The following is a 17,565-nucleotide window of genomic DNA, read 5'->3' as shown; positions in this document are numbered from 1 at the left end:
GTGAGAAAAGAGAGGGAGATGGCTTTCAATGAGAGGAATACAATAAGGAGTGCCCATTGCATGGTGGGCCCATTATTTGATTCATCTGAGCCGTCCATTTGATAGGCCCTCCCATAGATCTCTCAGCGTGGGAGAATTGCATCAATCATTCATTACTGAGATTTTCTTTGCTGTGTTGAAAAGTCATGTGGGGCCCACTTAGCATGATCCTAACCATGCAGTTGGTGGGCCACAAATTAAATAGGATGTACCCATTAAAGTCATCTCCATAGGATGATGCTAACCCTCCAATCTATAGATGTTTCTATAATGTATAGTCCCTCTATGGATCGGAGGGTTAGGATCATCCAATGGGAAAGTGAATGGGCTGGATTTCGAGGTCGCGACCGAGCTGATAAACCAAAAATTCCCCTCAGGAAAACATGGATATAAGCCACGGAGAAGTAAAGAAAAAAAATTAGGGAAAAATACACTTAGACCCCCTGTGGTTTCTGACACATTCAAATTAACCCCTAATGTTTAAAAAGTTACAAGTAGACCCCATGTGGTTTTAATTTGTGTAAGGTAGACCTCCTTAGTTGACGGCTCATCAACAGATTGGGGGGTTAGGATGATCCTATGGAGCTGATTTTTTGTGCACACCCTATTTATATCAGGGCCCATCAAATGAACACTTTGGATCATCCAAACAATGTGGGCCCATTGTGTTTTTGGTACCCGCATTGTTTGGATGATCCAAAGTGTTCATTTGATGGGTCATGACATAGATAGGATGTGTCCAAAAAATCAGCTTCATAGGATCATCCTAACCCTTCAATCTGTGGACGAACCGTCAACTAAGGGGTCTACCTTACACAAATTGAAACCACAGGGGGTCTACTTGTAACTTTTTAAACATTAGGGGTTAAGTTGAATGTGTCAGAAACCACAGGGGGTCTAAGTGTAACTTTAAAAAAATAAAAAGTTAAGTTGAACAGTTAAACCACAGGGTTAAGTTGAATGTGTCAGGAACCACAGGGGGCCTAAGTATATTTTTCCCAAAAAAAAAAAACCAATTTGAAATAGTGTATTTTGTTTTCACGTTTTTAGGCAGTTTCCCCATTCTTTTTAATTGATCTTTCATTAGGGATTGACATTTGCACCCTTTGATTTTTCACCATCTTCTATTGTTAGTTTCTTTCAACCTCTTTAAAGAGTTAAATTTTAAATTCCAGAAGTTGAGCATTTGCCCATTGAACCTGGGTTCAACTTCATCCTTACCTATAAAAAGAGATTTTATATGGTGGCCGACCTTTACATGTAAAGGTCTGTGAGAGAGACGCCCCCTCCCCCCTCTTTGATTTTTATCCAAGAAAAGCTCCATTTTTTCACTTTTTCTTGGATAAAAAATAAGGGTGGCAGGTTTTCTCGCTCTCGCCCCCCTTTTCCTTGGATCAATAACAAAAAAAAAACATCAAATAATAGAAGAGATGTATCTATAAAAAGAGGGGCTGTAAATATCAGCTCTTTTTCAGCGTCTTTCTTCAAGGAGGAATGTTAGTCTGAGGGGCACCCTTGCAAATATCTGGTGAAAGGGCGCCCCCATTAGTTGCATGTAACAAAGTGCATTTAGTGCTCATTGACCTACATTTATTAAATGCACTTTGGTTACATTCAACCCATGGGGGTGCCCTTCACCAGATTTTTTCAAGTGCACCCTTTAGTCTAGCATTCCTCAAGAGATATCTATGATTACAGTGGCTCATTTAACACACAATGATAAGATTTGGCCTCTCTCCGGACTAATTTGAAGTTTGAACAGACGTAAACACACTACAAAAATAGCATACATGATTGGTGATGAAGACGCCCTTCCAGAGAGTTTTAAAACTAGGGATGTGCTAGCGTCCATTGCAGAAGGCATTTCGCGGATGGTCTTTTGCATATGAGAGCAGCCACATGGGCTCACTTTTCAGCAGATTTTGTCTTCATTCATGAGGTGGCTGCTCTCACATGCAACAGACCATCCGCGAAATGCCTTCTGCGATGGACGCTAGCAAATCCCTTAAAACTATGGGGTATGTTATTTGCGGATGACAAAATATTAATTGATGGAGAATTTATATGATGGGTGGCCGTGAAAACACATGAAGTCTTGGAAAATAGGTACGGCCGACTTTTTTTATGATCCAAACTGTTCATCTGTTTGGGCACAACGTAGATAGGTTGTGCCCCAAAAATCATTCCCATAGGATGATCCTAACCCTCCGATCTGTAGAAGACTCCATAAATGGTTTTTGGAAATCTCCATATTCAGATCAATTCAGATCGGAGGGTTAGGATCATCCAATGGAAATGATTTTTGGGGCACAACCTATTTACGTTGTGCCCAAACAGATGAACGGTTTGGATCATCAAAAAAAGTGGGCCGTACCTACTTTTTGAGACTTCACGTGTTTTCACGGCCACCCATCATATAAATTCTCTAATTGATGAAACCAAAGCAGGCGTTAATGCCAAGTTAGAGTTATGGAGAACTACTTTGGAATCCAAAGGTTTTAGACTGAGTAGGACTTATACATAGTATATGGAGTGCAACTTTAGTAATGTAAGGAGGCGGGGCGAGGAAGTAGTAAATATGACTGGACATGAGGTACCTAAGAGGGATATCTTTCGCTATCTTGGTTCAATCCTACATAAGGAAAGATTGAAGATGATGTTAACCAAAGAATAAGAGCAGGTGGTTGAAGTGGAAGCATGCTTCAAGAGTTAAATACCTACCAAGTTGAAGGAAAAGTTTTATAAGACAGCTGTAAGGCCAGCCATGCTGAACGGCTAGGAATGTTGGGCCACCAAGAAGCAGCATGTGCATAAGATGAGTGCAGCGGAGATGCGACTGCTTGGATGTGCGGCCACACAAGGTTAGATAGAATTAAAAATGAAGACATCCGTAAAAAGGTGGGGGCGGCACCAATTGAGGAAAAGATGAGAGAGCACTACTTAAGATGGTTTGGGCATATCCAATGTAGGCCTTTGGATGTTCCGATGAGAAGAAGTGACTCGTGCCAAGTTGATGGAGTAAAAAGAGGAAGGGGCAGACCGAAAACAACTTGGGTAGAAAGAGTGTGGAAAGACTTGATGGCTAGGAACATATCAGAGAGGATGGTAGAGAATGAAAGAAAATGATCCATGTAGACAAACCATACCAGTGTCAAGATTAGATTTAGTAAATTTGAGCCGCGGAGACTCTTTCACCTTCTTCATGAAAATTTTCTAAAGGATTCATTAGCGGACCCCAACTAGTTTGGGACAAAGGCTTAGATGAGTAGAGTTGAGTTGATGAAGACTATGAGGCCGAAGAGCCACCACCATGTGAATCACCATGGTTTCAAGTCCCATGTTGAACAGAGAACTCATTCAGAAGATCAATGCTAGAAAGTACAAATAACTAACAGTCGAAGAAAATGCCATTTTGAGCAGCAGATCAATGATCATCATCCGATCATGGCGGGACCCATGGCATTGGATTGCGGTAGCTGAGTATCATCTGTAGCATGGTTTGGCCCATACCCTCCAAATCAAACTTACAGTTCATACCCCAAAAGATCTACTGCTAAGACAAAATAAGAATGGGTTATCAGACCCCAATTCCGAAGTTTTGATGCAAGTAGATCTTTATTTCCCAGTGGTTAAACTTTGCATGATCGGAAAATCCAAGCTAATAAAAAGAAATTGCACAGTAATCACCTTTATAAAACATTGATAACTGTCTGTGCAATTCTATCAATGCAATGCTCACTAATTTGTAAAACAAAACTGATACTCTAAGCTCAAAATTTTATAAAATTTTAAAAATGAAAATGGTCATCACACACTCTCCATCGATGAGAGAGGCCAATTTCTCTTCCACATGAAAATAGCATTGCATGCAGCTGGAAATGAAAAAAGAAAAACACTCACTAAAAGCTGCCATGAATTCATATCACCCTTCTCCTTATTCAGCTTGAATTAGCGGTTAATGGGGGTGTGCATTCGGTCGACAATCCGGTTAACAGCATCGCGCGACATCACCAGAGTGTCGTGCAGCAGGATGCTGTAAACATTCAACCCCTGCTCACCAAATATTCAAGCCATCATGACGGAAAGGAAAAGAAGAGAAACATTATTTATGTGAAAATGGCTAAGGGAAGTGGTAACAGAAATTACAACTCACAATCGAAGGCAGTACGTTTACGTAGTGCAGGTTTTGTGTCGCCAACTTGAGATTTTCATTTATAGGACCACCGTCCACCACCAATAGCTTCTTGGTGTTCTCCATTTGCGCAACATAATTTACAATGTTCTTTGTCTTGTGGTTTGGAACCTCCAAATCATCGAAAACTAGAAGCTGTTCAAGAATGCATTTTCCTCCATAAGTTGTCAATGAGTGCTACAAAATCTGATTGAAGCAATCATTACCGGTATAATAGAAAAAGAAGAGAGAGAAACTCAACCAAGAGGAGGTAAGAAGGAACCAATTAAAAGAACTAAATCAAGAGAAATGATAGTAACATATCGTTTATGTTTGGTCTAAAACAATTTGTCAATGATTCACTGTGATGAAAAAGTGGGTCAGGTTATCGTTTATGTTTGGTCTAAAACAATTTGTCAATGATTCACTGTGATGTAAAAGTGGGTCAGGTCCTATGTATCCAACCTCCCTTCCCTTCTTTCACTCTCCCCCCCTCCCCCTCCCTCTATCTTCCCCTCACCAGTTCATGCAAGCAGAAATAGAAAGAATTTATTCTTTTCAGAACATGCCTTTAAGAGTTACGGATGATTACAAGACGGTGGAATGGCCCCATTATCAAAACATGACAGTGCCAATATCAGTAGCCTATATGTGCGTGCGTGCGTGCGCGCGCACGTGTGTGTGTATAAACGCGCATGTGCACATACACACATATCTAAGATAGGAGTTTTATATGGTGCCCGAGCGGGAAATACCATGCAGGCGGTACCACCCTTGATTTTTTTTTAATCGTCGCGGTACGACCCTTGATAATTTATCCAACAGCAGCCCACTTTCTAAGAGGCTGCTGCTGGATAGATACATGCACACACACAGGATAGTGTGCCAAAGAAGTCTCACAACAAAGCCACAACGAGAAGAAAACTATAGACTGAAAGAGGCACCAAATTTCAATAAATAATGATTCCCCATCCACTCGCTCAGTGAGATAATCTGCCATCTCATCGGCACTCCTACAAGTATATGCTTGAATGAGAGACCAATTTCTTGAATCAAGTCTCTCATAGCTAAAATAATATTTGAAACAATTTCTCGAATCAAGTCTTCCTCAAAACAAATTTCTCTAATCAAGTCTCTAATAATTAAAATAATATTTGACAATCTCCGAGATCCATATTAACTGCAACCCAATTGACGACATTGAAGGTGTGAACTTCCACCAATAGATTACCGATAATATTTGATAATCTCCGAGATCCGGATTTACAATTGCAACCCAAGTGACGACATTGGAGGTGTCACCTTCCACCAAGACAGGACAGGAGAATTCTGCCCAGGAGGAGCACAAGCTCCCACCCCATTGGAATCTTCGATACCAATGGGCTCAAAGAAAGTTTAAATAAATACACCACGGTCATTAGACCTGGCATACGGGTGGGCCGGGCCGGGTTTGACCCGACCCGTACGGGTCTGGGTCAAACGGGCCAGATCAAAATGACCCGGAAAATTTTACGGGTCACGAAGTGTGGACCCGGACCCTACCCGTACGGGCCGGGTGGATCCGCGGGTCACTCGTTTTTTTCCTGTTTTTTATTATTTTTGTTGTTTATATAAGGATTTGCTAGTCACCTTCGCCAAGGCTACTTCTCGCCCATCTTTGCAATTGCATGTGATCATGTTAGCCATTTACATTGACTTTTTGAAAGATTTACGGAAAAATGGCAACAAAGTAGAAAAACTATGGTATTTCTTCCCGAAAGAATATACCAAAATATAACAATTACGGAAAAAACTACCAAGAAAATGCAAAAAAGTATGACAATTACGGAAAAAATGCCAAAATAAAACCTGTTTCGCTTCTCTACGGGCACCCGCGGGTCCACCCGGACCGGCCCAGTTTTCACAGGCCAGGTGGACCCACGGGTCATTTTCAAACGGGTCACAAAGGAGTGACCCGGACCCCGGAAAATACGGGCGGGCCGGGTCGACCCGCAGGTCCGAGTCACTTCTTGCCAGGTCTAACCAAATGCATGAATCGCCTGGAATCGGAATAGTTGAGACTACATTCTCAGCAAAACCTATAGGGCGCGTTTGGATTGCTGGAATTGGAATGAAGAATCGGTGTTCGATTCTGCCCTTGTTGATTCTAACGCTTGGCTGGTCTTAGTGGGTGTAAAGGGAATAGCGCTATGGAATTTTGAGCGGAATCTCGGCGGGTTTATGTTACCGCTAGACCTAGGAAGAAGAGACCCGAACCCTCAGGTCGACCCAGCCCGCCCGTATTTTTCGAGGTCCGGGTCACTCCTTTGTGACCCATTTGAAAATGATCCCGGCCCGTGAAAATTGGGCTAGTCCAAGTGGACCCGCGGGTGCCCGTAGAGAAGGGAAATATGTTTTATTTTGGCATTTTTCCGTAATTGTCATACTTTTTTGCATTTTCTTGGTAGTTTTTCTGTAATTGTCATATTTTGGTACATTCTTTCGGAAAAAAATACCGTAGTTTTCTACTTTGTTGCCATTTTCCCGTAAATCTCTCAAAAATCAACGTAAATGGCTAACATGATCACATGTAATTGCAAAGATGGGCAAGAAGTAGCCTTGGCGAAGGTGGCTAGCAAATCCCTATATAAACAACAAAAATCATAAAAAACAGGAAAAAAAACGGGTGACCCGCAGGTCCACCCGGCCCGTACGGGTGGGGTCCGGGTCCACACTTCGTGACCCGTATATTTTTCCGGGTCATTTTGACCCGGACCTGTACGGGTCGGGTCAAACCCGGACCGGCCCACCTGTTTGCCAGGTCTAACGGTCATCTCTAAAAACACCACCCATCAGAGCTTCCATCAAAGTTAAACATAATGCACCAAGGAGGCGGTCCTAATCCGGTAGGGCCAGATGGTTTTGTTTGCCCCAACTAGGTGAATCACATCCCCACATTTGGTCGCCACTTTATCTTTCTTCCGTGATTACAAGCAATATCCTCTAATGACAATCAATCCTTCAAATCTCCAACTCGTAAGCCCCAAAACTCTTTCCTACCATGTACTCATTGCATGGTGAAAGTTTGATGTCGTGAGTCAATTGCCAAAGGGAAGAGATTTTATCCTTAAGCATCCTCCTATTTCTCTCATTCCATAATCCCAAAAATAGGCATGTCCAGTGTCATCTTAGGAAAAAAGACCACACCCTTCTCGCCAATTTGCAATGACTGAATAAGTAATTTGCAAATACCTCTGTTTCCTTCCATAGGAAGCACCCGTTTTCTAGTCCAAATCACTTATTTTTTTGTAACATCATGTGTTGATGGTTTCCTAGACACTTGACAGCCACCTAATAGAATGTTTCCACTCTAGTTGGAGCAAAAGCACACCAAACAACTTTTGTCCCATTTTAATTCATCCCTTTTTATGTATCATTTATGCAAGAGAAAATCTTGATTGAAACCATATCTACTTAATGCATACAATCTGCTCATTGCAGGACTTTTTATTGGTTTGATGACTCTGTTTTTCAAATGATGAACCAAACTTGATTAAAATAAGGCAAAAAGAACAAAGAGAACTCATCTTGACCGATATGGCTGAGGTAAAACAAGAACAAAACCACTAAACAAAAGTAAAACACACATCATTCATGATCCCAAAGGGAATGCAATCCCTAACCACCAAAGAAGCCCTAGAAACTCCACAACAGACCAAAGCGTATGCATCCTTATTTGTTAACTAGAAGGTTTGGCAAAAGATCACCACGCAAGGACTACTCAATAGCATCCGCAAATCTTCAAGGGAAACAATTCTGCTCACAAGAGAAACCAGTCTCTATATCCACTCAAGTAATGTCAGTTTTGAGCTAAAGGACTTTCGCTTCATTAGAATCTGTAACTCCAATCGACCCCAAGAACACCCATGTAACTCCCCTACCATGCTCGTGAAGAACTCCCTTGATACCATCTTGACCCGAATATTCAAAGTTGAACTGTCACGGGTCAGCACAAGAAACCCGGGTGGAGGGGGAGACCAACTAGGGGAGTCCATTCTAAAGGATCTGACACGGATCGCCTCCCAAGAACCCCTAGAAGGAAACTCCAAGACGCCATGAAACTCCTACACCCCAACTATCCACAATAGAGGAATTTGCCAGAACAAAACTGTTCACATACTAACTCAGGTTGAAAATTTGATAATTTGGGGAATTTGCAATTCCCTGCTTAAGAAAAGGATGATAGCTGATAGAGCACCAACTCGGGTCTACAAAGCTTCATTTCCCAGAGACTATTCCTGCATGCCTCAGTCTAGGGTGTCTCAGAACCTCAATGGAGTGCATTCTTTTATTAATATGTGTGAAATGTGAATACAGCATCAATTACAATCATTGCCCATTGAAAAAAAAGAAGTAAGAGGCCCTGCTTCTGCATGGTTCAGTTGATTACCCCTCGACCCTTGTTGCTTCAATGGATGAATGGTCAATGCCTCCTAATTTGCACAAAGAACTCTATTTGGTACATGGCAGATAGCGTCTACACTGAGAAATAAGGGAGGGGAGGGAACTTCATAAAAGAAACTGATCCTTTTAACCCGCCTACTTGGAAAACAAATATTTTGCCCCTAGAAATGTCATTACTGATGACCTATTGAATAGATGTGACATAAACAATTCAATATTTCGTTCAGTTACAGAGAGAGAGAGAGAGAGAGAGAGAGAGAGAGAGAGAGAGAGAGAGAGAGAGAGAGAGAGAGAGAGAGAGAGAGACGTGCCTTTCCTTCAGCTGTACGAGCTGACAAAGCAATTTTCAGTCCCAGACGTCGCACCTTCTTTTGCAGCTTTATTGCATGACTTCTTGGCTTAGGACCATGCATCGTAGCACCATGCCTAAACTGTTTGTATAACCTTTTGTTATTCTGGATCTCCTCCATAGCACAAAAAACCTACTACAGAAGTAGAGAATCCTTGATAATGAGAGGCAAAAGATTACAAAATCACCTGTGGCCCACGCAATGTCCCATGCCGTGCTCGTCCAGTGCCTTTTTGTGGGTATGGCTTCCTCCCAGTCCCACTTACTTCACTGATTGTTTTTGTTGAATGTGTGCCCTGCATCCCACCCACAGAGAAAAATAGTACAGATACAATTTCCTAACCAAATCGTAAAGTTGCAACCTAGATTCCTATTGCCCAATGATATTACCAATAAATACAATAAGTCCACTTTTGGATACCTCATGTTTTTGTATTAATATTTGGATTTGAGTTTTGGATACAAAATACAAAAATCATCCTCATGCTCATATTGTATGAGAGAGAGAGAGAGAGAGAGAGAGAGAGAGAGAGAGAGAGAGAGAGAGAGAGAGAGAGGGACATCTAGCAGCTGCTGCAGCAGCGAGGGTGAAGGTAATTGTCACAAATATTGATTTCCAAATAATGTCTTACAGAACAGATTTGAAAATCGGATTTTTTTCACTGTTGTAGCTGATTTAGAAATCTAAGGATCTGATCTAGTTCCAAATCTCAACTGCAAATGTGAGAAATCCAATCTAAATCTTGTGGGTATCCAAACGTGGCCTAAAAGTTTTTTGTGGAAGTTGATCTATTTAGAAGGGTATTTGAACATAAAAGTACATTAAGGAAAACAAAACTAACATGAGATTATTGTATTTAATGATGTTTAACATTGACATTGACTTTACATGCTTATTGGATTGAATGACGTTCATTGACTTTACATTCTTTGATTTAAGCTCAAACTTGTATTGTTTATAAGAACAAAGAATGAAGTTCAATATTGGCTTTACATGCTTGATTTCAGCTCAAACTTTTTTTTTGAATGATGAATAGTATTAATAATAGAGAAAAAAGACCAGGATTGTCAACATAGATAATACAAGGAGAATAACGAGAGAAAAGAAACAGAAAAAACTAAGGGGGGAGATAATCAAACTACTCCACACTTTCCTTGAATACCCCATCTTTAGCTAGCTTATCCGCTACACCATTTGCAGACCTTTTGACATGATAAGCATTTAAATGTACCCCTCCTACTCCATCCTGGATTTCTTCAAAAAAATCCGCAAATCTCCATGGTATTGAATGTGGTCCCATTCAGCCAACTTATCACATTCTTTGAATCTCCTTCTATCTCAACCTTTTCCAACCCAACATTGGTTAGAAGCTTAATATCATGGTGGATAGCCCGCACTTCCGCCTCATTTGCATCTGCGGTTCCTATAGGACCCGAGTAGGCCCATATGACATTTCCATGATCATCTCTTAAGACACCGCCAATTCCGGCAGGGCCCAGATTTCCCATACTAGATCCGTCGAAGTTAAGTTTGAAGAGGCCTTGAGCAGGTGCTTCCCATGCTTGGACCACTTTACTCCATTACAAATCACTTTCCAACCATACCATAAATCATAGGCAAGACAAATGCAAAGCTAGGAATGGCTCGCACCCAAGAGATAGTGATTGCTATTATTTTATTGAGAAGGAAAAGGAATCTCTCTGAAGAGCCATTAAAGACCCTTGCATTTATTTCCATCCACAAGACTCATATTGTAGCGAGAAAGGATACCTTCCATAGAATTTTCCCTTTTCCTTTCCATGGAACCATTTCCCAATTTTCTAGCAACTCCGCTAATTTGGCCGGGAAGACCCATTCCACACCAAACCTGGATAGTAATCTGTTCCACATCTCTTTTGCTACCCTACAATACAGCAGTAAGTGATCCACTGTTTCCCCTACCTCTAAACAAAGTGCACAATGGTCTTTGATCAATATTTTCCGCCTCCTCAAGAAATCGATTGTCCGAATCCCTTCTAGAATTGCCACCCATGCAAATGCACAAAGCCTAGGAGGTGCTTGGTTGCTTCATACCTTCGTGACTTCGGAGGATACAATACATGGTACTAAGTGCTGGTAAACGGATTTCACCGTGAAATCCCCCAGGTTCATAGGAGGGTGATCGAGGAGACCCAGACTTTAGATCTCTTCTCTATGGCGGGAGGTTTCTACCCAGGTTCCAGATCCAAATTCTTTTAACTGAGCCAGAAAGTTTAATGAAGCATCTTTCCAATGTTTCCAACAATCTGTCCGCTGACTCAATCTCACTGTCGAAAAAATCCCTTCTAAACAATGGCGCCCAGACCACTCTGTTTCCCCTGCGTGTAAAGCACTCTTTGACTACCACATCTTTTACTACTGCAACTGCATACAAATCTGGAAACAAATCCTTCAAATGCCGATTCGCACACGATATGTCACACCAAAATCTGATATGATCACATCTCACGTATACTCTAAACCTTATTCCCTTTGCAAACTTAGTCTTGAGCTTCATCACATCTCACCAAATCTCGGTACCCTTTTTTCTGAATCTTTCCCCTAATTCTCAGCCTCCTGTCTCTGCACCATACTTACTTTCAATCACTTTGGCCCACAACTGTGACCCATCCTCCCCAAATCTCCATAACCAATTGCCTAGCAGCACTTGGTTGGTTTCCTTTATTCTTCGGAGCCCAAATCCTCATGCTTTAATAGGCTTGCATACCTCTTTCCACTTAAGCAGGGGAATCCCTTTCTTCTCATCAGATCCCCTTCCCACAAAATAGAAATCTCCTCTGGATTCCTTAGTGCAATACTCACAAGAAATTGGTGAGAGATTTGGTGCAGATAATGTGTTCACCCCACTATTGTGTGATGGCAAAACTCTTAGAAATTCTGGTGGATTTTTGCATCTTTCTGCTCTAGAAGAGTTGGCATGGTTTCCTAGGCATTCTAGAGTGTCCTCTGTTAAATAACTTTTAAGCACAGGAAGTCAAGCATTCTGAATGGAAATAAGATAACTCATTACATTTATGGGCACAGAATCGCATCAAATATGCTTACATCAAGATTACAATATCAAACATATAGACTACTTTTTGTGTGGGTGGCATACATTTTTCGTGAAAATAAGAACAGAAGATCATATCTATTTTTATGTAAGACCTGTTGCCGTTTTGCTAGTTGCCATCGTACAACACGGTGAATAATATCTTTCCTAATTGGCACGTCAAAAACATCGCCATCCAAAACCATGAAACCCTTATCCTCATTATGAAAATTTGTCACTCTTGTTATTAGGTCTGCGTATTGCCCTACAATAACAACAGATTTAACAAAGCAGTCAACGGAAAACCGTAGTATTAAGATAAAATATTCAAAAGGCAGTCATTTCTTTAAAATGTCAGTCATTTGGATGAAAAAAAAAAGATATTAGAGAAAAGGGAAGTGATCAATTGAGTGAAACAAGATATGATGTGAGAAGTAAACAGGCATGACAATTTAGAATAAAAGCATTTTTATTTGGTATGCTTGATAACTTGAAAAGAAATGGATTGTACACTCGCACATATCACAAGAGTATTGACTATCATGGAATTTAATAAACAAAAAACACAGAGGGGCTGTTTGGATAATACATGGATTTTAGAATCCAGATTTTAGTTTGAAAGCAATGTAAAATTCTGGATTTTACAATCCATTATCCTGGATTTTAAGTAAGAAATCCAGGTTATAGAAATCTCTCCCCCAACTTGAGATTTCTAAAATCTGGAAACACGGAACGATGTCCTGCTCTCTCGCTCGACGGAAAGAAGGGCAAAAAATAAGGAAACGATGGACGGTCTCCTTCTTCTCTCGTCTCCCATCCAGGATTTAGAGGAAATACAAGATTCTAAGATCCGTGTATCCAAATGGCCCCAAATAGTTGAGAGAGTGAATGGGCAACCACTAGCAATGCATTTAGAGGGTCCTAAGACAATGATCAATTGATGACAATAGATTTGGAAAACTCAAGGTAATAGTTATGGAATGGTAGCAAGCGTAATCCAAGAAACTCATTAGTAACTCATTGCTAGCAAAAATATTAACCCAATTCCCAGATAAGTTGCATTGAATATTTAGTTGAAACATCTCTACATCAGACGTATATTATGTAATTCTATAGGTACAGCACTGCATACTCAAATAGGTATTTATCTTCTATTTTGGGTAATACAACGGTTTGAACCTTTTCTTTCCTTTGTCAGGAACAAATAAAATAAAAAACTAATCAATAGGACAGCATGAAATGAAAAGGCCCTGACAAACATAGGTAAGAAGGTTATCATCCAACATCTAATGCCAGACCACTGGATAAATACAATAACTTTCCAAACATCGATACTCTACAATAAAGATGTCTTCATAAAACAAATACAATGTGGACCGGAACAGCTCAATCTTATTTGAGTAATACCAAAAAAGAAAAAAAATGATTATAACAATTAAGAATGACTAAGCTCCTCCTAGTATGTGTATACATCAAGAAAGGGACAAAAAAAGTGTATGCCTCCAGGTGGACTGCATCCTCAATGCCATCAAGCACACACAACGACAGACTACCTTTGAAGCGTAGACCGTTCTGGTTGAGCCACACGTGAAGCGTACACCTCATTTCCTAAGGCATTCGCCCCTTGGCAAAATTGAGACAGATGGATAGTGTTTTTTTATATTTTTCTTGCTTTTTTATTTCTTATTTGCTCCAATTGACACCCCCCCCCCCCAACACACACACACACACCCTTCTTCCTTTCTCCCGAGTAGTAACAGTTATAGTAATGATGATAATGACAATAAGGGTCACAGTTGAACTCACACTTTCTTTGGGATTTTTCACCTCCAATGGAGAACAAACTTAGAGTATTCAGCTTTTTGAAGTTTCACATTTCATATGCCCGTGTTATTTCAATATCTGAAAAACATTGAATCAAATCTAAATCAGCTAGCAGTATATGATTACTCTGGTCAAGACCAAGCTTTTGGATTCAAACTTCTTAGAGAATTACAACTCAAGTATGAGCAAAAAACCTTTTCTCCCAATTTTGAAGTTTCTTTCATGAAAATCTTTAAGTTGATCATTTTTCTTTATCACTTTTTGTAAAAGCTCTTCTTTCACAGGATTATAAGTGGAATTATCCCCATTAGTAAATATTAAAGAAACTTTAATCAAATCAAACCCTGTCTGTGTGGATCTGGCAGTGGCACCATGTAAAACAAGAAAACACTTATAGATTGGAACAAAACCCAACAAACATATTGGATAAATATAACTAATCTACTATTGCGTATAACGGTATAAAGTATACACAACAAAGGAATATGGTAGTAGTAGACCCCTTCTTGATTCAGTTTTTTCCCTATTGGAGATAGATGAATCATTAAACTTTGATCCCCGGCACCAGCGGCAGCACATAACACATGTACTCGTATATGATAGAATATCCTCGAATGCATACTCTGGTAACACATAACACCCGTACTCGTAATATTGAAAGTTTGAAACTATATAGATTTCTATAAAATGGTAGCAATAAAATTGAACAAAACCAAGCACCAATCACCTGTACTTCTGAGGTCTGATACACAGGCCAACTACCTTCCTCTCTCTATCATTTTTTTCCATGTTTTTATGTCTTTTCATCATCTCTCGATCCCCTGCATTTTCAGCATGTTATAATATTTCTCTCTTGCACTGGTGGAGAGCACTCTACAATATCTTGCATTTCCTTTTATATTTGTTACATGGTACTTCAAGTGATCTATACCGTTTGTCATCTCTTTTCTATTGCCACTTGACCAAAATGCATAACCTATTCATTTCTATTTTTCATAATTTTATGTGAGACAATCCAATGAATCCTTTAGAACATGTAATTCAATCTCATCTCTTTGCTCCAAAATGGATGACCTTGCTCAGATCAGCACTTTTCTTCATCTTCTTGGATTGGATCTTGTGACTGTATGTGTTGATTTTTTTCACCATAAAACCGCCAAGCCACTCCCCAAAACACACAGAAGTCACTAAACATAGAGGGACTTGTGACTATAACATAACGCTAGAAAGGATGATATGTTTCACTCAGAATCTAGTGAAAGAAGGAGCAGATCATCATATTTGAAGATAAGAGGGTTACAAAAGGATAGAAAGGTCAGTCAAAGAAATTCAAAAACTTGTCTAGGACTTGAAAATGTTGATTCCAGTCATCAAGTTGGTGACTACTCAAATGAATATATCATATTTTTAACAAATTTTCTCTCTAGTGCTTTCCAAAAGATAGTTTAAGCTGAATTCATATTGATTGAGTCGAGAGTCAACCTGAGTCTTTTGAGTGCACTGTATTGAGCTTCTAAACAACCAGGGCCTAGACTACATTGATGCAGGATGGAAAGGCAAACAGGAGAAGTGATAGTCTGGGTTTTTTTTGGAATGGTGAACTGAAAGTCTAGTTTCATACATGATAAGTTACATAATTTCCATTAAAAAGGAGAACATTACAAAACAATATTGATAAGGAATTCCCTCTTACACTTATCTTCAGTCCTGTTTTTTTTTTATGTTATACTTGACTGACACGATCATGGGGCTTCACCCATTTCTTTGATAAAAAGTTATTTCTATTAAAAAAATATGGATGAGGGAGAATGAGAAGTTTATTAATCACTAAAACCAATAAATAACAGCTTCAAATAACAACTCAACTCAACTCAACTCAACTAAGCCTTTGTCCCAAACTAGTTGGGGTCGGCTAATGAACCCTTTAGAAAATTTTATCCCTTTCGTAGTATGGCTATCTCTCTTTCATAGTAGAGAAAGTGTATCCTGCATTACATCAGCATGCTTCTGCTTCAGCGGACAGTGTTTGCTATTACACAGGTATTAACCAACCCCAGCGAAGAATTGCCGATCAATCGATATTAACATAAAGGAATGGGTTAGGGGGCAGCCCTGGGGAATCAATCGACGAGCAAATCCCGTTGAGTAATAGGAGGACATTTGTTCCAATTGTATCGCCATTTGTTCCCAAACATTCAATTCAATAATTCAGTTCATAGAATTCAGGCTCTTCTTTATCTTGTTTTACTCGTTCTTATGTTCTGTTGACTTTCGAAGGTAAGTTGGAGACAAAGACGGAGACGAATGTGAGGCCTAGACCAACCCCCAAGCATGGTTTGCTTTCACCCCCACGATTGAGTGGGGCTAGAAAGAGAAATACCCAGCATAAGCTTCTCGGAGGGAGCTATCTGGTGCCCCCAACTCAACAGAACATGTGTGCCAATTTCATGGCGGGTACGTAGCTTCCTTCTTTTGCCAATGATGAGATTCTCGCAAACCGCCTTACTAACCCTTCAATCCGGCATACCAACCACTTTTCATCGAGCGAAACCCTAACAATCATGTCATCTACCTCTAAAAACTAAAAACCTAGGAAGGCAAGGGAAACCCCCCTTTAGCTACCAAAGAAACTGACCAACCTAATCTAATCTCAATTAGAAAATGAAACTCAACATGCATACTTCACAAAAACTCAATCGCTATGAATCAACACTAGACTTGAAGAAGGTGAAAGGATCTACCCAGCTGAAATTGACTAAGTCTAATCCTGACACTAGTTGGGTTCGTCTACATCGATCATTTTCCTCCATTCTCTCCTATGCAAGGTCGTGTTCTCTGTTTGATATGCCCAAACAGAGAACACGACCAAAGGCCTACGTTTGATATGCCCAAACCATCTTAACCGGTGCTCTCTCATCTTCACCTCAATTAGTGCCACCCCCACCTTTTTAATCCCATCTACCCTTGTGTAGCCGCACATCCATCTAAACATTCGCATCTCTACTACACTCAAGACATAAAAATGCACACTACGAAAGAAGATCACTAATAACAATAACCCATCAAAATTTTTAAAACTTAGGTATTTAAGCAAAACAGTCACAGTAACAATAAGTCAAAATGAACATATCATAAAGTAAAGTGCAAGCTCCTCACCTAGAGTACGCTCAGGCGTCAACACTGCCTTTTTATTACATAACAACTCTGAGGGAATTACACCACCTTCATTTGGGGTCAAGGTGGAACTGAAAATCCTCCTACGAGTGAAAAAAGACGAATTGCTCTACAAATACATAGAAATAGTAATTAATGGCAATTGGGTTTTTCATTAAAGGGGTTTTTATGACTAGTAAAAATATTCATTTTGACATTACTATCAATATATGATTGGTTGGGTGGCATCAAACTGACCTTCACAGGGTCTGTGTCTGGAATGAGTTTCTTCCACGCAGATAGGACGGAGATTTCGGACCGGGCTCGGTCCAGAAAGATCCGACGGGCTTGCCCAATCATTCTCTCTCCCTCTCTATCTAGCTCTCACTCTCTCACAGAATAGGGTTTCTCGACAGAAATGTGAGGCGGATGCGTACTGCAGGGGGCGTAAAAAAATGATATATCTGCCCCATTTTCTTCCCAGGGCCACCCTCTTTGTATTTATGAATTACGAC

The 17,565-nt window shown here is 40.2% G+C and overlaps 1 protein-coding gene across 3 annotated transcripts; it reads right to left on the bottom strand.

Annotated features, from left to right (window-relative positions):
• Positions 1-3,262: 3,262 nt before the first annotated feature.
• On the bottom strand, positions 3,263-17,565 carry LOC143875471 (uncharacterized). 3 transcript variants are annotated; one of them, XM_077377035.1, is made up of 8 exons: positions 17,309-17,565; positions 17,054-17,180; positions 12,190-12,338; positions 9,191-9,298; positions 8,965-9,084; positions 4,193-4,366; positions 3,940-4,089; positions 3,263-3,592 (listed from the first exon to the last, which is right to left on the bottom strand). In XM_077377035.1, exons 1-7 carry the CDS (start codon positions 17,408-17,410, stop codon positions 3,988-3,990), a joined length of 882 nt encoding a protein of 293 aa, XP_077233150.1. In that variant the 5' UTR covers positions 17,411-17,565; the 3' UTR covers positions 3,263-3,592; positions 3,940-3,987. The 3 variants fall into 3 exon arrangements, with proteins under 3 accessions (XP_077233150.1, XP_077233149.1, XP_077233148.1); XM_077377034.1 differs by having other exon boundaries at positions 3,263-3,589; XM_077377033.1 differs by lacking the exon at positions 3,263-3,592 and having other exon boundaries at positions 3,800-4,089.

This window comes from Tasmannia lanceolata, unplaced genomic scaffold, assembly GCF_043159265.1.
Source record: "Tasmannia lanceolata isolate RefF3 unplaced genomic scaffold, GAP_Taslan_0.1 ptg000004l, whole genome shotgun sequence".
In the NCBI taxonomy this organism is placed as follows: Eukaryota; Viridiplantae; Streptophyta; class Magnoliopsida; order Canellales; family Winteraceae; genus Tasmannia; species Tasmannia lanceolata.
The sequence above is the reverse complement of the archived record's forward strand: the minus strand, read 5'-3'. Positions and strand labels throughout refer to the sequence as shown.

Bases quoted from the DNA above. Each gene is read 5' to 3' on its own strand.
- LOC143875471 (XM_077377035.1), bottom strand. From the start codon at position 17,410: ATGATTGGGCAAGCCCGTCGGATCTTTCTGGACCGAGCCCGGTCCGAA. The intron at 17,181-17,308 runs GTCAGTTTGATG...ATGTATTTGTAG, and splicing joins CAGACACAGACCCTGTGAAG to AGCAATTCGTCTTTTTTCAC. The intron at 4,090-4,192 runs GTGAGTTGTAAT...TTTGGTGAGCAG, and splicing joins TAAACGTACTGCCTTCGATT to GGGTTGAATGTTTACAGCAT.